The sequence below is a fragment of the Histoplasma capsulatum genome, assembly GCF_000150115.1.
Source record: "Histoplasma capsulatum G186AR genomic scaffold supercont2.19, whole genome shotgun sequence".
Taxonomy (NCBI): domain Eukaryota; kingdom Fungi; phylum Ascomycota; class Eurotiomycetes; order Onygenales; family Ajellomycetaceae; genus Histoplasma; species Histoplasma capsulatum.
Genome location: NW_025544819.1, coordinates 145,483 through 168,466, shown reverse-complemented (window position 1 = coordinate 168,466; position 22,984 = coordinate 145,483). Strand labels below are relative to the sequence as shown.

Genomic DNA, 22,984 nt, shown 5'->3' with positions numbered 1-22,984 from the left:
ACTTGTGTGCTACGCAGTTTGGAGCTCCAGGTAGAGTATGAGCATAGAACCGAGTCGGGAGGATAGAACACCCTGTTAGCACAAGCATGTTTTTCCCCACCCGCAGCGGCGGGATAGTCAAAAGTCGCCTTTGGAGCGGCCTGGAGATCGTTCTGTCTCACTCCGTATTGGGTAAAGAATTTATGTCTTTTCTCATCAATTCTTGGCCCTCTTTTGTACTTGAGGATAACCCGCCCATTTCCGAATGTTTGCTCTACGCGGCTCGGTGCGTTATATCTAAAGCTCTGTATGTTGCCGTGGTGCGCTCCGACGTACAGTACTGGTAGGATTTATGCACAGTGCGCGAAAACTATTAGCTACCAGGAACATTCATTGACTCGCCCGCTGGAGTAATGAATCATGCATGGCAACTTCAGGGGAACGACCAGCTCCCGGGCGCCACAAAAGTCAGAAAAAGAATGGGAAAGATTCTTAAACCGGTCGAATGTCTAGGCTATGTTGAGTTCAAATGCCATGGGTATACCTGGACATTAACTCGGGTCCCTTCTATACCCCAATATGTTGTAAATTACTTGTTCAATATCCTTCTTATGCCAGTTATTTTTGGAAAAGTCGACGAAACAGAATAAATATCGCATTGCATTTGGGGTTAATAGATAGTCGGCCAACAAATTGAATTAGCTTAACTCTCTTTGAGGGTCAAAACTGGGCTGGGGAGAGTAGCTGTGGCTAGTATTAAATCTGAGTATAGACCTCAGGATCCAACAATGAACTAAAAGATGCCAAAGGAAATTGTCATGGTAAAGTGCGCGGGAACATCTCGAGCCATTTTACGTTATGAATTTCAAAATTGACAGGGCGGCGGTGGGGGTATAGTTAAAAATTATATACGACAAGGAAATGACCAGAGGGGAAGTACCCCTGAGGTGAGAGGGGTATATATTCATAACACATCATTCACGATAAAACAGGCAAAATACCGGGGAGACAGAAACATATCCGAGGAAAGTTCAAGAAAGGAGTGAGGATAGAAGTGAGTCAAGCTGGAAGGAGAGAGTTCCGAACGTGATGTACTAGGGAAATACGAATAAATGAATGAACGAATATTGAGCTGAATGCCAGTGACATGATGTCCATTGGCTAGACGACAGGGATTTTGATGGGTTTGAAGTGGAGGTTGGCTTCTTAAACAGCGTGACGGCGTCCCCAGAAACCCCGGCGACTATTATGGTACAAGTCCCTCGCTTAGCATAGATTCGAGTATTTAACCAAACAGAATGGGAATGACAGGTGATGACGGTGCAGTTTTTCGTAATGAGTCCGGAAGCGGTGCTTGAAATACTTACGTACTAGGCCCACCAGCTGCCACGGGATGGCGATCGCGCGTCCGGTGTGTAAACCATACGCCCTGAAGAAAGGGTTCACCTCTTAGTATCAGATTGCAAGGCGGAAATACAAACGCAAGAAGGAAATTCGGGCAAAGAGATAACATACCACGATAGTAGAAACCAGCCATAGAATTGCTGAGACGAAGCTGAATGCCTCAACAGCCTTCCAACGAGAGCATACGCCGCCGTCGGTAATGTGGCCCCAATCGAAGGTCCCTCCGCAGTCCATCTTCTTGAGGACGTCCACAAGGACACCAAAGGCGGCAAACCATGCGAATGATAGGAGCAGATCACCTATTTTTATTTGGTCAGTGCGGAACTACAGAATCAACCAGAACCCTCAGCAGGCGCGGGGCAGCTCAACGGTTAAAGAGTTATTATATCTGTACAGGGCCATACCTATCCACAATGTAAAGGATTGGGAGAAGGGGATGAGCCAAATTATTCCTAGCAGTATTGATATTCCTGCTACGATGATGGTATAAATCCACCGGCCGTTTGGAAAGGAATCGGCGTCGTCAAAGCGAGCTAGATCATGGCCGATGATGCCAGCCACAACCTAAATTCAGATGGCTATTGTTAAGTAAAGGAATTTCCAGGGGATGGGTGGATGTAGCCGCTGGGAATTATGGGTATTAATATGATCACTTACAGCAGCGCAGCCAATCTCTCCTATACGGAGGATGACCGAAATTAGTCGAGAGAAGATCGGCATTGTGAGAACGTGTTTTGATATCTCTTTAATCAGACAAGCGCATTATTGACTTTGCTTGTAATGGATGTGCTTGAGTTGATAAGGTTGTTCAACGTAGTGTTCTGGTACTTTGAAACGGTGCTTGATAGCTAATGTATATAATGTATATGTATTGTGAAAACTAAGTGCGGATTGAAGTGAATGCTATAAATTGTACCCCATACAGGAGGAGCACGGAAGAGTATATATAGACCTGGAAAAAAATGGGGGATATAATGCATCGAAAACAATCAGCAAACTTGAAAAAAGATGATCCACCAAAGAACCCATGTGACGCAACAATGCTGTCAAATGGTAGAGCGCAGCAAATAAAGATCCCGGGCTATAGCAGGAGATTTGTTGTCGTTTGGAAGATGTGTTGATTCTTGGGGCAGTATGACGACTGCCACGATGACGTAGCGCTTGTGGCTTGCCAACGATCTGGCACGGATCCTGGCCATTAACGGGGATATCCACAACGCCCATTTGCTGCCAGCGCAGAGACATCTGGAGGTCGCTCGGGAGCCATAGCCACAGTCGTTGTTTTCGCGGCCAATCGTAAAGGGGGATTTGCACATATTCAGTGGAAGTGGCAAAGCCGCCCCATGAGCCGCTGTGATAATTGGGCGAAGGCCACAGCATGTACGAGTAGGTCAGTGCATGTCCGCCAGAGTCTTTACCATCAGCAGCCACCAACAACAGCCGCGCTGGGGGTTAGCTGCATCCTGCCTTTTGTCTTTGGCTTCCCCATGCGAAGCCCCATCATCCCTGTGGGCGTGGAATCAAGTAGTCCTCCTGGAACGACCTGTGCATTCCTGGAGACAATGGCCATGGATGCCGGATGAGAAATGGGTACCATTATCGTGCCAGCCAATGCATTGGATGCTCTTTGTCCTTGCGCCCACCTTGTCGAGCCCATTGAAGTGGGGGAAATCTCGTTTTTGTATTTTCGTTAGAGCCACCCAGTACGAGTTTCTCGGCTTTGTCAGCACCTCGCAGGGTACAAGGATGTCGCCTAAGCCCAATTTGATCTAGTGCAGATAAAGCCGCTTAGTCAACCTCTCCACACACCATTCGACTGTCGCGTCTTTGCCTCAAGTGGAAATATTTCTGATCGCGCATGGATCACTGGACGACGACAGGGACTAGTTGTACCAGGCCAGGTGCAGAAGAGTTTGTAGGATATTCAATCTTTTCTCTATCAATCTTTTAGGGCGGCTGGCTCCATTCTGGGTCTCCCATGTCCCCGGGTTCGTTTTTGAAGCATCATCCCTGCCAGTACGCGCTACGCCGCATTTTGCCATTGGAGTCGAGGATTTCCAGCCCACCGGCGAATCATTTATGAAAGCGAGGATGTCTTCTGAGGGCGGTAGTCCTGCGTCCCCGGCCGTGGGATCTTCTGACGGAACCGCGTTTTCTCCATCCCCTTCGTTTTCCTCAGACAAAGAGAATCGAACATCGGCTAGGCGATTGGATAAAAGGAAACCCGGCCATCTAACATCTGAGTCGACACAGCACTCCCAAGCAATGGCGGACGCGTCAAATAAAAGGCGAAGGCTATCGGAGAAAGGAGGACCGGATCGCCAAAGCCAGGCGGCACCCCGACGACAGCCACGGCATATCCAGGATACCGATCTATATGACCCCGATCAGGATCCAGAGGAACGTAGGAAGATCAGAAAGGGATTTAGAGACCTCGTGACAAATCTAAATGGTGTGATGTGTCCGAAGTTTGCGTGATTGTATGAATTTGTGTGGACTGTTTACTGATTATTTCCCCCTAGATTCTCGCGCGGAATACCTCCAACCCGGTTCCGATGGTATACGTACCACGTTGGATAAAGCAAACGAGCTATACAAATCGGTGAAGCAAACCTCTGACGCAACGATAGATTCTCGACTTCTCGTATCGGCGGCAGATTTATCATATAGACGCACTGCGAAGGCGGTTTTAGGCGATGGCGAGACTGGTATTGACGTGGACGAATTTGTTTCCAAATGTATTTCATTTATGCGACAAGGCCCTAGAGGGGAGGGGTATTCCCTTTCAAGCACCCAGAGACGGCGCCGTCGTATTACGGGCAACGATCCTAATGAGGAAGATAGTGATGAAGAAGGGGATCCCCTTAATTGGGACTGGCTTGGCCGGAAAGCTTGTGTCCCCAATAACCTACGTCCGTCTCTTTCTGGATTTCTACTCGGTCCGCTCTCGGTACAGAAGCGTTTCCGGCAACAAAGTCAGAGAAGGGCTAGACAGGCGCGGTTGGATCCTTCTCAGAATGTCCAACCCCAGGATGTTAAAGAAACCGATACAGACAAACAGGAGGTCTCGAACTTGACTGCCATGTGCACTGATATTAGAGAGATTCTGGTAAAAACTCAGACGCACAGTGAGACCCTCGTCAACGAAGAACTTTGCCGAATGGGCTCTGATGTGTCGGAGGATGTGATCAAGGAGGTGATGAGTAAACATGCCATTTCAGACGATGGCGGTGTACCATTATTCCGGTTCTGCATAAATCCAAAGTCCTTCGGTCAGACGGTTGAGAACCTCTTCTATATCAGTTTTTTGGTGCGCGACGGCAGTGTGGGTATATCATTGGATAGCAACCAACTCCCTACTCTACGTAAGTCAAGCGTTCCTGCTGCAAGTTGCTGCTCAATCTCCTATTTTCTGAAAAGATCTACTGACCTTTCCCCTATCCAGTCCCGTCTCAACCTGCTGCACCATCAGAAGCGCAGGCTAAAAAAATGAGAAAACACCAAACAGTTTTCAGCCTTGACTTTGAGACATGGGAAAATCTAATTGAAGTATTTGATATTAGAGAGCCCTTGATTCCGCACCGAAATGACGAGGCAACGGACGGGCAAATAAAGAAGTAGCCACTACACTACTACCTGGCACGGCTAAGAGCGTGTAATGCCAATTCGCGCCGCATCATTTACCTGTCTCTGTTTTTATTGAGGTCATCGGACCCTTTTGATTCTTTACTTTTTTTGGCCTTACTTCTGCACTTGATTCTCTTTCTATACTTCCTGCTTTCCTTTTTATTAGTTTTTGGTGCCTTATTTCTAGCCGCCTGCTTTTTATGCCCTTGTTTGCCTGTATGATAGATTTTTTGACCTGGTTCATATTATCGGATTTTAATTTATCCACGATTTCATCCTTGTCGTAATTCTTTTTTTTTATGACATGGCTGACATATTTTCTGGTAGACCCAGATCCAGATGCCTATCTCGTTTTCTATAATTAGGGCAAGCCGTGTCGGTGCGATTATACTCAAACAAAGACTCTAATTTCAGGAAGCATCTCTTATTAATTAATATCAGCACAGCGGATTTAATTAATTAACCCAGGGACAAAATGTATAACCAAGCTTGCTTGTAGAGTACAGGCAAGTGTTTTGACTCAATTACGTCATTGACATGTCCTCGACATCTGATCACCCGTGACGCACCGCAATTCAGAGACTCGATACTCCGAACTTGTGGAGAACTTACCTCAATAGCCACTGGATGTCGAACTTAAATGACTATTTACTTCATGTTTTTCATCAGGCTGGGCTGGGCACGCCCGTTTCCCTAATATAGCTGCCTTCTATCCCCTTCGCTGTGGTGTCATTCAATCTGTTACACTCTCCCCTATATTAATTCGTCCAGTATCCCATTTCTTAAATACACGCTGCTTCCGCGAGAACAACATCCTCCGGAAGCCAACTCCACTCTTCCAGTAACGACAACCTCATCGCTCCCGTGGTACATCACCCTAAAAACTTCCAGCAGGCCATCGATTACCGTCGGCCGATTGTCAAACAACTGGCATCAGAATTTCTTTACTTCAACACGATGACTTCAAAGTTGATTCCTTCGAATCCGGAGGAAGTCATGGTAATACGGAAAGTCCAGAGCGATATAATCACCCTGAATGTTCCTTTTTACCGCTTTGGGCATGTAAGGATCGGTGGAAGGTGTACGATTGGTACGAATAACTTGGCAGAAGGCAAACAGATGCTGTAATAGTGCCCGACATATTTGCTAATAGAATAACCGCAGTCCGTCTACAGAATGGTCCTCTAGCTGTATTCTCCCCAGTTGCCCTCACGCAAGGGGCCCGGGACGCAGTGAACTCGCTGGGCGGGAACGTCAAATACATCATTGCTCCAGATATGGAACATCACATATTCCTCACACCTTGGAAAGAAGCTTACCCGGACGCCCAGATCATCGCACCCGAAGGTCTGCAGGAGAAACGCGAGAAAAAACCGGAAACAAAGGGCATTGTATTCGACCACATCTTCACAGCAGTCAACAAGGGGGATTTCAAAGTGTCAGATGAATTTCATGCCGATTTCGACGTCGAATATGTCAATTCGCACCCCGGCCGCGAAATAGTCCTTCTACACAAGTCCTCCAAGACCCTCATTGAAGCAGATCTGATCTTCAATCTTCCCGCCACAGAGCAATTTTCGAAGTCTGGCGAGTCGGCCACAAAGGGTATACTCACAAAGATCATTAGAACTTTGCAATCAACAAAGCCACCTGCAAAGGGGCAAAAGCGTTTGATCTGGTATTTGTTATCAGCGAGGGACCGCAAGGGTTTTGCACAGTCGGTAGCTACGATTGACGGGTGGAATTTCGATCGGATAATCCCGTGTCATGGAGATATAATTGAAAATGGAGGCAAAGAGATTTTCCGTAATTTGTTTGAGTGGAATTTGGAGACGGCGAAGAAGTAGACATATATGTAGCAGTATAAAAAAGTTGGCACACGCACTCACACAAAATACACACGACCGCTCTGGCTTCTCCTTTAGTTTCGCGCAAGTTGGGAAAATTGAAATTGTTGTGGTGAAGAACCAATTGGTAATGAGCCTTTTGTCAATTAGCAACCATACTCAAGCCCGTAGCCTGCGTCGTGGCGTACACTGGTTGAAGGCTTGAAGTTAGCAGCGGCGCCGAGATATGTGGCCCTCATTATCATGTGATACATCTGACGTAATCGGTGCACCTCAATCAACTCAATATTCTAACCTGGTTAGCGTCCCAGGCAGCACGCGCTTTATATCAAGACAGCAGCTGTGGAGATGAGATTGAACATCGAATGAGAGGGAGAAAGACATCAACGGTTCCAGGGGCCGATAAGGCTAGCCTACCAGGATGGACACTTACACCTTCGCAACCTCCGCTCAAGTGGACCTACCAATCAGTCTGAAGATGTAAGTTCAGTTTGAGCTCAGAGCTATCTGCTGCTTATCCTTGGTCTTCAGTGAATAACGGTTTTTTCATCACTCACTTTAGATGTAACTTGGAAGGAAAACAAAAACCGATACCTTTCTCCGTCTTAATTAAAAATCCCGAACTTCGACACCTAGGGTCAAACCAGAGCCCGATATCCGACCTTTTCATTACGGTACAACTATGGGCTAGCTCTAAACCTCTAGGTGTTCCGATTCAGACGGCATATAAAGCATTTAAGACAAGCCGTACATGGAATGAATGGCTTACAATGCCAGTATCCATTAAAGATGCACCGATCAATAGCCAGTTAGCAATCACCGTTTGGGATTTGTCACCCTTGGGCGGAGTCGATGCTCACGGCCATTCCGTCCCTTTTGGTGGAACAACCATATCATTATTTGATGACGACGGTACTCTGAAAAAGGGTAGACAGAAGTGCAAAATCTACCGGCACAAGGCCGCGGATGGGCTTTCCAACACCACGACACCGTCCAAACCAGCGCAAAAACGTCGCCTCCCTCCCCATACAGATCATGGGCCTACCCCCGAGGAAGAGGAGTTAGAGCGCCTGGAAAAGCTCCTAAAGAAACACGAGATGGGCGAGATACCCCGGGTTGACTGGTTGGATCAGTTAGTATTTCGAGCTGTAGAGAAGAAAAAATTGGATGCCGAGGAATCTGCAAAAAAGAGGGCAATACGCAACCAAGCTGCCAGGGCAAAAGTCCCAGTCAAGAGAAGTGGAAAGCCAGACAGCCTTGATGACGACTGGGAGGAAGATCAGATAAATGATCACGAAGAGAACTTCGTTCTCTATATCGAATTCCCACGCTTTGATTTTCCGCTCGTTTTCGAAGACTTCGAATACCCTCGCCCACCGATATCTTCTTATTCCCAGCAACAACTATCGGGCTCTAATTCGACCCTCAAACCTCCTCCGGAAGTCCGTTTGGGGCCTGATATAGATGGCGCAGCTAATGATGACGATGAACATAGGATAATTAGAATATATGACCCAGAGGTTGGCCAGAAATGGAACCCCTGCGAAGACAAGCATCGAAGACTAGTTCGTAGCCACCGGACGGGAATCATGGATCGCGACCTCAAGCCCAATCCGAAGATCCGTGATGAATTGAATGAAATCATGTTGTACGGACCTACACAAGAATTGAACTCTGAGGAGAAAGACCTTGTCTGGAAATTCAGACACCACCTCACTCGCGATAAGAGGGCCATGACTAAGTTCGTGAAATCAGTCAATTGGCAAGATATCGGCGAGGCTCGGCAGGCCGTGGAAATTCTTCCGAAATGGACTGAAATTGATGTAGACGATGCATTGGAACTTCTCGGACCGACGTTTGATAACCCAGCAGTTCGTGCATATGCGGTGGAACGGTTGAGGAAGTCCGATGACGAAGAGCTCCTCCTGTATCTCCTGCAGCTAGTACAAGCCTTAAAGTTCGAGGCAATCCCTCATGGAGGTGCTGAAGATATCACACAAGATTCTTCTTTAACCAATTTCCTCATCACTCGGGCTGCGAACAACCCCCTCCTTGGAAGTTATTTTCATTGGTACCTTATGGTTGAGTGTGATGATGCTGGTCCAAGCACTATTTCCGTCCATCGCAAACTATTCGCCCGCGTTGAGTATTACTTCATGATCGAGCTGGAGAAACACCACCCTGAACAGAGGAAGTCTTTGTTACGGCAAGGTGAACTAATTACAATTCTATCCAAAATCGCCAAGGATATTCGCTTCTCGAGGGATAACCGTGCTGTCAAGATTGAAAAGTTGAAGAAATTTTTGCTGGACCCCAAAAACGAGCTTGCTACCATTGACCCTCCTCTACCACTTCCATTAGACCCGGAAATTCTGATCACTGGTTGCTTTGCTGAAGGTTCTAATGTTTTCAAATCCTCCCTCTCACCTCTGTTGATCAACTTCAAACTCTCTGATGGACGAAAATACCCTGTAATTTTTAAGGTCGGAGATGACCTTCGACAAGATCAGCTTGTCATCCAAATTATCAGTCTTATGGATCGTCTGCTGCAAAAGGAAAACTTAGATTTGAAACTTACCCCTTACCGCATAATTGCTACCAGCGCCAATGCCGGTGCGCTGCAATTTATCCCCTCGACATCCCTATCAGCAGCTTCCGCTAAATACAAGGGATCGATCCTTGCATATTTAAGAGCGAACAATCCGGACGACAAGGAGCCATTGGGTGTCCGTAAAGAAACGATGGACACTTACATAAAATCCTGCGCCGGCTACTGCGTGATTACTTACCTTCTTGGCGTAGGCGATAGACATCTAGACAACCTCTTGCTTGCACCGGATGGACATTTCTTCCACGCCGATTTTGGGTTCATTCTTGGCCGTGACCCGAAACCGTTTGCTCCCATGATGAAGCTCTGCAAAGAAATGGTGGAAGGTATGGGTGGAGCGTCGTCACCCAACTATCTCCTATTTAAACAATATTGTTTTACTGCATACACCACGCTTCGGAAATCTGCAAACCTCATCCTTAACCTGTTCAGTTTGATGGTCGATGCGAATATCCCCGATATCCGCGTCGAACCAGACAAGGCTGTTCTGAAGGTGAAGGAGAGATTCCACTTAGAAATGAGTGAAGAGGAAGCAATCCGTCATTTCGAGCAGCTCATCAGTGATAGCGTGAACGCTATTTTTGGAGTCGTCATCGACCGTATTCACGATTTCGTCCAGGGATGGAGGGCATAATTTCTTATGAAAACCCGATCGGGGCACTTGGTTCAATGATAGCTGGCATATAAAGCGTTGCGCCCATTCTACCGGTTTATCATGGCGTGTTAGATATGCTTTTCTGAATAGCAGTTTGGTAGATACGGTCGCCGGGGAGTTAGGAGGTTTTTGGCGCGATCTTGTAAAGATGCATTGCAAGCATTTAGAATATACCCTCAAATTAGTGTTGACATACTTTCTCATGGACATCGGAATTCCTAATTGTTTAGATATGTGTCTTGTCAGAGCTATATTGGCCCTCACCATTGTCAAATTTTACATCATATGTTGTTTCGTTTCCTGGACCCACACATCGCCACAAATCCATTACCAATAACAATAATCTACTTTGCTGGCTTTCTTCCTCTCTCTACCTAGATATTATGTTGGAAAGCACTTCAGCGTGGTTTGTAATTGAGAATTAGAGGCTTGATAGATTTGGAATGGGTTGTGCCGAAGTGAAGTGTTATCGTGGCTCGATACAACCCATGCATCCACTCTCTTGACAAGCAACTTCAACCTGGCACTGGCAAATGTGTCGGTTTCCCGAGAATCGGAATCGGCTTGCATTGGCGCACAGACCTTATATCAGCGAGCTCAGACCCTCTATTAGCTCGGTTGCAGCAGCATGACACTAAACTACTTTAGTTACAAGTCATGTGCTCAGAGCAATCCTCGCCAGAGGGTCTGAGAAGTAATAGTTCATGCTCCTGTGGAGATTCTTGAGATTTTCATAGATTCTTCAAATTTCTCAACTTTGACTTTCAATTACACAACAGTCATATATCTTTGAGATTTGTAAACTATCTTAGATTGTAGCTAAAGAGAAGAAGAATATAAATATATAATTTTTATATTAAAAAAATCAATATTTAATATAGATGTATCTTGTTGAAAATGATCACTTTATTTCTTGTTGAAATCAAGCAAATAGCAAATCCTTCCCATGTTCAAAAAAAAATGAGTTGACTTTGAGGTGATACTTCATATCTAAGAAATGGGAATATGAAAATAAAAATTGATATCATTGTGTAGACTGGCCGGTGGGACCATGAATTTCACATTTGGTTTGGTTTGGTTTGGTCCCAGTCCATTTCTTGGCATTATTTTAGTGGGACCAGGATCAGAATGGGAGTGTAAAGTGACTAGAATTATCAAAACATGAGTGAAATGGGACTAAAAAATCTTGATATTCCATGTAAAGTGACTGACTATCAAAAATAAGAACATGATCTGGGACTGATCATGATTTTGACTCAAGTTTGGTCCCATTCTGATGATTATATAATACATCAATCTGATGATATGATTGGTGGAGATATTACCCCTATCTTGCTTAGTGCTCAATGCCCTGATGGCTCGCTATTAGATCCCCTATCTACCACTGCCAATCTACCTACCACTGCTAATCTATGCCGCTGCCAACCTACCTATCGCTGCTAATCTATCGCTGCTGCCAACCTACCTACCACTGCCAACCTACCTATCGCTGCCAACCTACCTACCACTGCTAATCTATCGCTGCTAATCTATCGCTGCCAACCTACCTACCGCTGCCAACCTATCTACCACTGCCAATCTACCTACCGCTGCCAACCTACCTACCACTGCTAATCTATCACTGCTAATCTATCGCTGCTAATCTATTGCTGCTAATCTATCGCTGCTAATCTATTGCTGCTAATCTATCTATCACTGCTAATCTATCGCTGCCAATCTACCTACCGCTGCCAACCTACCTACCGCTGCCAACCTACCTACCACTGCTAATCTATCACTGCTAATCTATCGCTGCCAACCTATATAGGGTAAATCATGGTCCCATTTGGTCCCATTTTGTAAAATGGGACCAAATGGGACTGGGATCACTAATTTATTAGTAAAACATGATCTGGGACTAGATTTATAATATAAACAGTGTAAAGTGACTAATTTACTAAACACTATATGGGACCAGGACTAAGATATCTAATAATGGGACTGAGGAAAAATTTGGTCCCAGTCCCATGCATGGTCACACGCCAGTCTATCATTGTGAGAACATTGATTTCTCTAGGTCCTAAGGTGATACAGAGATGCTGAATAGATGGAGTTGGTTTAGCTTTCCTCACCCCTTACACAAGATATAGAAGCAAATCATTCCTGTGTTGCTAACAAACTGAAACCGTTTTTTCTCAGACACTTCGCAGGAGAATTGCACATCATGTGATATGACTATTTTGGGTTAGTTGATTACTTATTTGAGATTAGCTTCTTTAAAAAGTGACTAATCATCAAATCAGTGTTAAAACAGCAATTATCCTGCGAAGCGTCTGAGCTTGCTGAGATAACACAGACCAACGCCTTGGGAGACACCACGTGATTGGCACTTCACTCGGCGATCTCGTGGCAGGCACAGCGTTAATTTTTCACCTCCAGGGCATGAACCCTTGGTTGCGAAACAGTCGTCTTTGACTTTTACCCCTCCTAAGGAGTGTGCCTATGCTTAAAATGTGAGCATATCTATTAATCCTTCCAATTACGTATCCGCCATTCTCCCACCCCTGCTCACGATGGCCTCCACTTTTGTACCGCGCTCGGTGTTCCCCAAAATTGACAGTATCCCCCGCACTTACTTCCTAGGCCATCACAAGGCTGGGCTTGAGAAAATGAAGAAAATGTTGTCGTCAATTGATCATGTCATTGAATGTAGAGATTTTCGCATTCCTGCCACTTCTATCAACCCTGTCTTCGAAGAGGCTTTGAGCGGGAAACGAAGGTGGATCGTATATACCAAGCGGGACCTTGGAGGCGATTTGAAGTTAGCGAACCAGAGAGTGAGTTGTGAGGATTTATACGTACAGTTGTTTCCTCTTCCCTGGAACTGATACTAATATCTACTGTGGCTACGTAGAATGAGGCAAGGATACAACAATGGCATAAGACATCGAAGGCGTTCTTTACCAGCCGTTTCGATAATAATACAATCGTTCCGATCGTGAAGGCCCTTAGATCGCAACCGTTTAACCCAAATAAACTCACAGGTGCTCGAATCATGGTAGTTGGGATGCCGAATATTGGAAAATCAAGCCTGATCAACGCACTCAGAAATTATGTCATGAAGAAGGGGAAGGCCGCCAAAACTGGTGCAGATCCTGGCGTAACCAGAAGAGTCGGTGGCGGTATTAAAATCCTCGAGAGGGCCCAGGGATCAGTCTATGTGCACGACACACCTGGAGTCTTTATGCCGTACATGCCAGATTCAGAGAGCATGCTGAAGCTTGCGCTTTGTGGTTGTGTGAAACATACTATTATCCCAAGCATCACGTTGGCTGACTATTTGCTTTATCAAGTAAATCTCCACAAACCAAGGGTATATGAGAAATATTCGCCGCCAACGAATGATATAATACCTTTTTTGGAGTCATTTAGTGCAAAAACCGGATGTTTCGCCAAAGGCGGAGTGCCGGACCTCGATGCTGCGGCTAGGAAGATGGTGCACATGTATCGAGAGGGGAAATTTGGAGCCTTTATTATGGACAATATATTGGACACGACATTGAAGCTGCAGCAAGAACGATTGGCAGCTATGGGCGGAAGTATTAACCAGGCTAAGAAGGCAGAGAAACTGGCCAAGAAAGAAAGGCAAATGGAGACTGTGGAGGTAGTGTGAATGCCGGAACCTCAATACTTTCGAGCGATTGTTCTTGTTAGATCAACCTTGTACATTATGTAATTATAGATAGCTAGAAGGCAGATAATGAATATAATACGTGAGTGTAGTAGTACTACATGAAAAGTCAACAATCGGAAAAACGCCAGCCGCCCAGGAATATCATACTCTCATACCATCATGGTATCAAAGGATTTTGTCAAGTAATCTCCGCCGCCGTCTATCCACCAACTCCTCTTGGACCTCTTCGAGAGTCGGCAGCCTCCACTCGACACCATCCCCAGCATCACCCGGAAGAGGCGCCCACCCGTCAGCTGCCTCATCCTCGCCTCTCTTCAGCATATTCTCGAAAGCTTCTTTTTCCTTCTGCGATTCATATTCCAACAGCGTCCCATCCTCTTCATCCAAGTCATATCCAAAATACGCAGCATCGACGTGTCTCCGGGATATATCAACCACTCTTCCCCCACCATCAGTATCCTCCTCTTTACTTCTCCTACTTTGCTTCTTCGCAGCAGCCTCGAACATCTCCTTGACACCTGGCAACTCTTTTGCCCTTCCAAAATATCTATAGCCCTTCCCGCCACCCGGTATTTCCCTACCATCATCATCATATACCCTCCCGCCACCACGCGTATAATTCGGTCCTCCAAGGTTTCGTATCTGCACTTCCCACATCCACTTCTCTCTCATCGCTTTATTGATCTCATCATTCAAGTCGCGGATTTGGTAGTCACTCAAGCTTTGATCCTGGATGCGCGAGACTTTGCGCGATATTTCCTTGAGCACTTGTCCCCGCCATTTCTCGCATACGGGAATCGAAGTGACGGATGTGATGGCCTTGGGACGGCGGGTACGTCCTATGTCGAGGATTCCAAGATCAGCGGCTTGCGCAGCGCGGAAGCGGAAAAGCATAGACTGCGCCTTTTCGCTGTTGCGAGCCTGGATTCAAATCGACTATAGTTAGCTTTTTGTCACTGATTCTTTATTATTATTTTTTTTTTTCTCTTCGGAGCGATGAAAAGGTGGCTGACCATGGCTACGGTATAGTGGGAGAAAAAGCAGAAAATGTTATTATAGATAAACTCAAGTGGAAATAAAGGTAGGAAAAGGTAGCTTGTCCTTTTCCCTACGGAAAATTGGTGTTGTGGCGGGAAAAACGTGTAATGGTGTTGGGGTATCAAAGTGGTTGCTATGGATGTTTTCATTGTTGCTCAATCGAGTTAGCGTCATCACAGAAGAAAGACCAAATTTTTAACATAGAATGGATATTTACTAGTATTTACTCTGGGATCAAAACATGTAACTATGATTAATTCAAGGAACCCATCAACCAGAGCTATTGTATATGTACCAATATAAGAGCAACAATGAGAAAATAGATGTAGATTTAAAACCTGGCTTGCTCCCTGAGAAGATCATACTCCCCGTCCTTCACACCCACATATCTCATGTATTCATGACAACATAAACCACGCTGCTCCACCATTCCATAGAACCGGCATGCTAATAAAACTCAAAACCCTCGTCAAGACGAGAGTATTATCTTGCGGAAGACAAACCTTCAAAAATGACAAAAAGGAAAACAGAAGGGAAACAAAAACGCTCATAGGAATCCTTTCGAGTTACTCAATTTTCGTTGAGGAACTTCGATAGGGCCATTTGGTCCCGGACCTACAAAGACGCCACTACCGCGGCGACTCACATTGACACCACCGAATCGATCACCCACTTCACTCAATCCAATCGCAGTCCCGCTGCGACCAGTTGCACTGCCTCGCTCCACCCGCAAACCCTTCCAGGCCTCTAGCTCTCGCTCAAGTCGTAGAGATTTCTCTCTCTCTTCACGTAGTTCCCTTTCGGCTCGTCGTGCCTGGAGTTGGTTTTCAGAATCGCTTGACTGAAGCTCTTCAATGGTCTTGAGGAGCCGTTCGATCTTGTCACGGGACTTGGAAATATCCTCAGATAATTGCGCATTCATTTTGTCACGGCGGTCAATCTGAGATTGAAGGTCCTTGACAGTGCGATCAACATTGCGGATTGATCGTTGATCAGCATTTCGCTTGGATTCTTGTTCATCCAACTGGGTTTCGAGCTGTATGAAATATGGGTGTTAGTAGGGATGCTTTAAATGCGACTCATGGTAGATTGAGTGGGTATCCTACCTCTTGGATACGTTTATGCAAAAATCTCACATCCTGGCTAGGAGAAGTGTAGCCTTTAGTTTCTAAATCAACGCACTTCAACTGTGCCTCCTTCAGCTGCTTCTCTAGGGCTGCCTTTTCCTTGAAGAGCTGAGCATTTGATTCACGTTCAGCAACAATTTCCTTCTGTATTTCAGTTGCCAGGGCTTCTGCTCGCCTCATCTTTCCAACAGCGGCTGAAGATAAGTCTTCCTGCTGAGCAAGTTTAGTTCTTAATTCAAGGAGTTCCCGATCTATCTCAGCAGCATTGCGAACAGAAGGATTTTCTCCTTGTGCAAGTTCAGCCAAGCGATCTGACGCTTCATTGAGGCGCGCTTCAAGAGTCCTCTTCTCCTTGAGTAGTGCATCACGCTCACTGGAAATATCATCTACCGATGTTCGCAGGCCGCGGACTTGGGATAACAAAGTAACTATTTTGCTTTGCGCATCATTATGTGCATTAACGGCCTCGTCTCGTGAAATCGATAGATCACGCAAAGTCAATTCCAAACGTGACTTCTCCTTCGCCCAGGTAGAGCTATTCAAGACTTCGTCATCCCACTTGGATCGGAGCTCCTCAATTTCTTCACGCAATCGAGCATTTTCCCCTCGGATATGGAGCACATTCTCACGCTCGATCTCGAGTTCATTAGTCAAAGTTGAGAATTCCATCTGATATTTCTTCCTGGTTTGCTCTAAGGAAATTTCCTTGTCTTCGATGTCCATGGCGCGTTGGCTTCTATAATCTTCTAATTCATTTTGTAGCCTCCTCTTTGCTTGTAATGCCGCGTCCAGATCAGCAGCGAGATCTTCGACCTTTTCTTCATAGGATTGCGTCTGGCGTTGTAAATCTTCAATGAGGCTATCCATTTGTTTCCGTTCTGCCATAATGGTTGCGCATGTATCTTCTGCCTCCTTGGCTTGCGCTTTGGCAAACTGTTCGGCGCGACTAGCTTTCAAGACAGCGATTTCAGCCTGTTCAAGCTTTCCAAAGTATTCATCGGCGCGACCCTTGTAGAGCTCGAGGCTGGAGGTCAAGTCGCTGACCTTGGAAGTTTCAGCATCCAATCTAATTTGGAGGTCTGCAAACTCCTGGAGCAATTGAGACCGACCGGCCGCATCTTGTTCCCTGGCAAGCTGCAATTCTTTCAACTCGGAAGTAGCATCCCGTAGCTCGACTTCAAGGCTTACCCTTGAATGCTTGATCTTGTCCAACTGGCCTTTTGCGTCTGTTAGATCGGCCAGCGCACTCTTATGAGCGTGCAGAAGCGATTTTCTTGACTGTTCCTGAGAGTTGAGCAGGTCGTAGAGTTCTTCATGAGATCTGGCTTGGACATCTCGGAGGGTCAGCTCTCCAGATTGAATACTACGTTCCAGCGCTGACACTTTCTTCGCGGAGTCGTCAAGCTTTTCGTGAAGACGTCCATTTTCACGCTCAAGAAGCTGCATTCGTCGGATCGAAGGGCTCTCATCTTGCCACGAATCCCATGCCGGGCTTGACCTCTCAAGCTGACTTTGGAGTTGCCGATTCTGCATCTCAGTGAGCTGAAGTTGATTTTGAAGCAATTCGATTTCAGCAGCAGTATCCATTCGCTTCTGAAAAGCCACAGTGTCCACAGTTCTATCAGATCGACCAGAATCATTGGCGCCATCATTGAAATTAAATCGGCGATTGTTTGGTGTGCAGGGGTTTGAGTAGCGCTTGACAGGATCGGAATTCTTCTTGAAATGATTCGGCGAACGCGACACTGCAACTTGATTTTGATCGATCTCTTCAAGAAGTGCCCGTTTGGAAGAGGAATAACGAGCATCAAGCTCAGCCATTTCATCCGCGTGGCGTCGACGCATTTCAGCTAGTTGGCTTTCAGCGCGAGCGCATTTCTCTTCAGTAACTCTAAGCTTGTTTTGTACTGACTCCAACACTGCTGCCATATCCACACTCTTGGACAAGTTCGGTTTGACCGCCTCCCAGGAACTGGGGTTTTCATCAGCTTCAGGGTTGAATACCTTATGGAGAAGTATAAGCTGCTGATGGCAATCTTGAAGTTCTTTATTTGCTTGATCAACAGAAGCTTGAAGTTTGCGCGTGTTGGCTTGGGCCTGGATTCTCAGCTGCCTTTCGGTTTCAAGGTTTCTGTTGGCCTCAGCAAGCTGGATATTGGATGCTGATGATGCTTTCTCCGCACTTCTTGTTGCCTTATGTTCTCTGGTAACCTCATGGTTGAGATCTTCAACGCTTAGAGCCAGCTTTTCCTTTTGTTTTTCAAGTGCGGTGATGGATAGTTGGGCATCGCCCAGCTGTTGTAAAAGCTGCTTGTTCACTTCCTCCAACCGACTCTTCTCATTCTGGATCTGCACCATCCTCGATCGTTGCGTATCACTAGCCCGGGAATTTGAACGAGCAATGTCAAGGTTTTTCTGCTGGATTTTGTTAAGAAGGGCTCTGTTGTCATTTTCCGAGGCAGCGAGCCTTCCTTTGATTGTCACGAGTTCGCGCTCTAGGCGCTCCTTATGCTGATCATGACGAACCCGGAAGGCCTCGGATTCGGCCATGGTTCGCGTGAGGTCCTGCACCTGCGCAGCAAGGCGAGCACGCTCTTTTTCGACTTCGTCAAGTTCGTTGGATTTTGCCGCAAGGTCTCGCCGTAAACTTGCTTGCCGTTCACTTGCTTGCGCTACAATTTTCTTTTCAATTGCGGTTTCGGAATCCAAATGCGCACGCTCAACCTTGGTGAAACGTTCTCGTAGATTGATGAGTTCCTTCTGCAACTCTTTGCAGGATGCCTCAGCTGCTGCTCGCGCTTCGGTAGCTCGCCGCAATGTGTCTTGCTGGATATACATTTCTTTCTCTATAGTAATCTTCGATTCGTTAAGGATGTCAAATTCCTGTTGGAGTTGGGCATGTTTATGTTCACCGAGTATTTGCACATCGTCTCTTGATTGCCTCTCACGGCTAAGATCAGCTTGAACAGCATACAGTTGCTCCTTGAGATCCTTGACTTGTTGATCAAGCAATTTGCGACATTGCCCAGCCTCAGCATCTTCGGAGATCTTGGCTTCTAATAGCTTCTTGACATCTGCAGCCTCGCGTTCCAGGTTCTTCTTTTCCGACGTCATAACATCCGTTTGTGCCTGGAGCTCACGGAGTCGTTGTTGCATGTCACTGTGTCGGTGTGTAAGGGTTTGCTTTTCGGCTTCCAGGGTTATTTTCTCCGACTCCAACTTTTTCACATCTCCACGAAGGATAGAAATCTCCCCCTCCTTTCGTCTGACTAATTCCTCATACCCGGTCGATGTGGAGGATAGATCGGAGATCTGTTGGCGAATTGATCTGTTTTCTTCTACAAGATCTTTAACTTGCTTCCTCGAAAACTGGAGTTCTTTGGTCGCGTCCGCCAGCTTGATGTCCAGGTTCTGGTCTGACTTGAGAAGTTTAGCTTCGAGATCTTGTAATTTCCGCTCCTTTAAGCTTAGGTGGCTATTGAGCATCTTGACTTCCTGAGACAGTTTATCAACCTCGCTATCTCGCTTTTGGTGATTGTTCTCAATATCTTGTAACTGTTTCTCAAGTTCAGTGATTTGTCCTTGGAGTTCTTTCTTCTCAGATTCAAGGCGACTGATTATCTGCGCTGCTTGCTCAAGCTGCGAACGTCGAAGCTCCAGCTCCTCCTCAGTTTTCTTTTTGGATGCTATCAGCACATCCATCTGATCCTCCAAGCTCTCTTGATCAGCGATCGCGCCGGCTAGCTTTTCGCTGAGCTCGATCTCTCGAAATTGGAGTCGTTTGAAAATTTCCTCTTTATCCAAGGCCAGCGCGCGTTCACTCTCGAGAGTCTTTCTTATCCTTTGCACTTCTACGTCTGCCCTCCGGCGCTCCTCCTCTAACTTTTGGCGCTCTGCAATGTCATTTCGTACTTTCTCCTCAAGTTGTTTGATTTGCTCGTCGCGTTTTTTCACTTCCCCAGCAGTTCGTGTTGCTCCAAGAAGTGGCTTCATCCGTACAAACAATGTCCACCATGGGGATGATTTTAGATCGAGGTAGACGTGGAAGTTACGCTGGATGATACGAGTGGCTTCTGTACGGTATAGCCGTTTGTTTGCAATGCGCCTCTGGACAAACCCTCTGACAACAGACTGGAATCTTGTCATGATGTCACGTATTAGAGTGTCTCTTTGCTCTTCGAGCTCTGCAAGAACACCAGCTCTGAAGAACATCTTTGTCAGACCAATACGATACAGCGACTTGTCTAGCCCCAGGTTCTCAACAATAAGGCTAGCCGCGCTTTGTCCGTCAAGGTATCCTTTTGCCATCAGAGGACAAAGAACCTCATACCGCTGTCGAAACTCTGTGAACGAAAGGCGGTTGGGAAATCCGGTACGGGCAATTCGAATACCTTCCAGTACACCATTGCAGCGGAGTTGATCCAGTACCAAAGGGCCATCAAATAGCTTGGGTCTCTTTTTGTGATTGGGCAAGATACAACGAACAAAATGAGGATGTGTAGAATGTAGTTGAGCCATGAGACTCGAAAGTTGCTCCTTGTGTCTTTGGGCAACAGTGCGGAATAATCCTTTTTTAACACGGCTCTTTGACACTTCATGTTCTCCGTCGACTTCAGCCCAGTCAGCAAAAAGGTTGGCGATGTGTTTATCACTTGACGAAGATAATAGTCGGGTGACATTATCGTTGAGGGGATCCTTGTTCTTCTCTAGCCATCCCTCAGTGGAATACTCCACTTCGGCGGCATAGTGGGTGAGGATAAATCCTTGGTTTAGTCGGGAAGAACGATATTTTGGAGATTTCCGGTCCCACAACGAATGAAGTTTTTCAGTAAATGATTTATCAGTAGCTTTTGGCATCACGCAATCTTCATCCAAGCAAGAGAATATTCCGATCGGATTAGGAAGTTCGATAAGGTCGATGGTGGGTTGAAGATCCTTTCCAAAATCAATGAACTGCCATTCGATTTGCTCCCTGGCGTACTCCTCCTGTTCTAGCACGAACATGTGGTGGTTGAAAAACTGCTGTAACTTTTCGTTGGTATAATTTATACAGAGTTGTTCAAAGCTATTGGTCTCGAAAATTTCGAAGCCTGCAATATCGAGAACCCCGATAAAGCAACTATCATCGCCTGCTGTCCCACTGCGATCTAGTTGCTTGTTGATTCGACTCACAAGATCTGCAAATCCCCTTTCGTAGATACCTTTTGCCAGCGCATCGAGGGCAAGTCGTACTTGTTCAGGGGTTTGAACTTTCTCTACCCACTCCCTTCCAGCTTTTACTTTTGGGTGGAGCAGGCCCTTCACAAACGGATCTATCGGGATGCCCAAAAGCTGACAAGCTTTTGCAGCACTTTCATAACCTTCAGGTGTCAGTGTCGCTTGGTCTGCGCGCAGGCTTTCCTTGGTCACGGTGACATTTCCCAGATGCATAACTGCAGCCACGGTTCGCAGAATGGACAATTGATCGTTACCCGAAAAGTTCATGATACTGAACGCTTCCATAAGGTTATTCCATTCGTCAAGATCGGAAACACCTGAAATCGAGTCGTTCCCATCACGTATGTACCAAAAATCCTCAATACCCAGCTCATTTAGCTGGAGATGGTGCCTCAATTCCTTGTCTGCACCACGGAGAAGTTGGTAAAATATGTGATAGCTTCGCTCTTGAGAATTAACCTTCACGACACGGGATTTTTCCAAGAGATAAAAATCGATGAAGGCCCCTGATATCTGACCGGCCCGTGAAAATTCAATTCGAATGAATTTTCCAAAGCGAGATGAGTTGTTATTTCTCACAGTTTGAGCATTGCCGAACGCTTCAAGTATTGGATTCGCCCTTAATATTTGTTGGGAAAGGTTGGAATTTTGTTTGCTGGTCAAGCGGCCTTGTGAACCCTCTGGGGAAGATGCAACAGCTGCAAGGTATTGGATGACCTTCTTTGTGTTTTCTGTCTTGCCAGCTCCAGACTCACCGCTGCAATATGTCAGTTACCCATAGGTCTCGAAAAGCTGCGCTCGAAAACTTACGTGACTAGAATACTCTGGTTCCGCCCCTCTTCAACAAGATTTCGAAATGCTTGATCCGCCATGGCAAAGATATGGGGACGTGTTTCTTCCCGTGATCGACCGTTATACATCTTCACGTATTCGTTTGTGTAGATGGGCAGTGGACAGTAAGGATTAACAGTAACCAGGAAGAGGCCTGAGTATGTCTAAATTTTCTGATCAATATACCATTTATTGTTATAGAAACAAATGAACTGAGATGTTTCTTACATATATTAAGTCTGATTTATAGCGTGTAAGCAAATTATGAACGACAGAGCCTTCATTCAAATGGGTAAGCTCAGCCATATCGTCTGCTCTGTCGAACTTTGCAGGATTGACTTTATCGACGCTCTCGGAATCGACCTCCCGTTGCTAGGAAATCATCGCTGTTGTTAGTATGAAAGTTGTATGGTACGGTACCACCAATTTAAACATTTCAAACATACACTGCCGTCATCGCATTGGACTAATAAATGTCCATCCTGTGTGTCATCCAGGACCATCCCCTTGATGAAAGCCTTCTCCGGGTCACTCAGCCAAACATATCTTTTCCCCGAAAAGTCGTTATCACCCTCAATCCCACGGATTTGATCAGCGCCCCTTCGTAGCTCTTCCGATTTTATGAATTGAGGAGCAAAGGTATTCGAAGTTGCTAGGTTGGTTCTTGAATTTGAGCGCTGTCTGGTATGTGAAGGTACAAATATTCCTGAGCTCACGGGCGAGAATGACGCATTACGGCTATGCCCATATTGCTCTATTGAAACCGGAGTGGCGAATGCAACAGACTTAGGCCTGGCGCTGGCTGATGATGGAGTCGGAGCTGCTTGAGGAGAGTGCGGGGAGGGAGACGGGGACCCTCTACTAAACGGATTGACACGCCTTGACGAAGGGCTTTGCGGAAGGGGAGCCATTTTAGAATTACTCTAAAAGAAGATAGAGCTCATGAGTTCGAGTTGCGCTTTTCTATGCCCTGATCCC

At 46.1% G+C, this 22,984-nt stretch overlaps 8 protein-coding genes across 8 annotated transcripts; 4 read left to right on the top strand and 4 right to left on the bottom strand.

Annotated features, from left to right (window-relative positions):
- Positions 1-1,185: 1,185 nt before the first annotated feature.
- Positions 1,186-2,103, bottom strand: HCBG_08947 (uncharacterized protein; the record flags this gene model as incomplete). The annotated part of the gene is made up of 5 exons (XM_045435996.1): positions 1,186-1,222; positions 1,347-1,408; positions 1,495-1,682; positions 1,788-1,947; positions 2,041-2,103. The coding sequence occupies 5 exons, from the start codon at positions 2,101-2,103 to the stop codon at positions 1,186-1,188; spliced, it is 510 nt and encodes a 169-aa protein (XP_045283318.1).
- Positions 2,104-2,429: 326 nt separating this feature from the next.
- HCBG_08946 (uncharacterized protein) lies at positions 2,430-2,953 on the bottom strand (the record flags this gene model as incomplete). Its single annotated transcript, XM_045435995.1, has 2 exons — positions 2,430-2,734; positions 2,815-2,953. 2 exons carry the CDS (start codon positions 2,951-2,953, stop codon positions 2,430-2,432), a joined length of 444 nt encoding a protein of 147 aa, XP_045283317.1.
- Positions 2,954-3,258: 305 nt separating this feature from the next.
- On the top strand, positions 3,259-5,272 carry HCBG_08945 (Smc5-Smc6 complex subunit NSE4; the record flags this gene model as incomplete). Its single annotated transcript, XM_045435994.1, has 3 exons — positions 3,259-3,835; positions 3,906-4,748; positions 4,829-5,272. The coding sequence occupies 3 exons, from the start codon at positions 3,475-3,477 to the stop codon at positions 5,002-5,004; spliced, it is 1,380 nt and encodes a 459-aa protein (XP_045283316.1).
- A 695-nt stretch (positions 5,273-5,967) lies between these two features.
- On the top strand, positions 5,968-6,857 carry HCBG_08944 (uncharacterized protein; the record flags this gene model as incomplete). The annotated part of the gene is made up of 2 exons (XM_045435993.1): positions 5,968-6,100; positions 6,175-6,857. 2 exons carry the CDS (start codon positions 5,968-5,970, stop codon positions 6,855-6,857), a joined length of 816 nt encoding a protein of 271 aa, XP_045283315.1.
- Positions 6,858-7,278: 421 nt separating this feature from the next.
- Positions 7,279-10,099, top strand: HCBG_08943 (phosphatidylinositol 3-kinase VPS34; the record flags this gene model as incomplete). The annotated part of the gene is made up of 2 exons (XM_045435992.1): positions 7,279-7,337; positions 7,420-10,099. The coding sequence occupies 2 exons, from the start codon at positions 7,279-7,281 to the stop codon at positions 10,097-10,099; spliced, it is 2,739 nt and encodes a 912-aa protein (XP_045283314.1).
- A 2,573-nt stretch (positions 10,100-12,672) lies between these two features.
- HCBG_08942 (mitochondrial ribosome assembly protein) lies at positions 12,673-13,772 on the top strand (the record flags this gene model as incomplete). The annotated part of the gene is made up of 2 exons (XM_045435991.1): positions 12,673-12,936; positions 13,014-13,772. 2 exons carry the CDS (start codon positions 12,673-12,675, stop codon positions 13,770-13,772), a joined length of 1,023 nt encoding a protein of 340 aa, XP_045283313.1.
- Positions 13,773-13,958: 186 nt separating this feature from the next.
- Positions 13,959-14,809, bottom strand: HCBG_08941 (pre-mRNA-splicing factor isy1; the record flags this gene model as incomplete). Its single annotated transcript, XM_045435990.1, has 2 exons — positions 13,959-14,714; positions 14,807-14,809. 2 exons carry the CDS (start codon positions 14,807-14,809, stop codon positions 13,959-13,961), a joined length of 759 nt encoding a protein of 252 aa, XP_045283312.1.
- Positions 14,810-15,378: 569 nt separating this feature from the next.
- HCBG_08940 (myosin) lies at positions 15,379-22,917 on the bottom strand (the record flags this gene model as incomplete). The annotated part of the gene is made up of 5 exons (XM_045435989.1): positions 15,379-15,867; positions 15,938-21,932; positions 21,986-22,170; positions 22,235-22,378; positions 22,453-22,917. The coding sequence occupies 5 exons, from the start codon at positions 22,915-22,917 to the stop codon at positions 15,379-15,381; spliced, it is 7,278 nt and encodes a 2,425-aa protein (XP_045283311.1).
- Between the last annotated feature and the right edge of the window lie 67 nt (positions 22,918-22,984).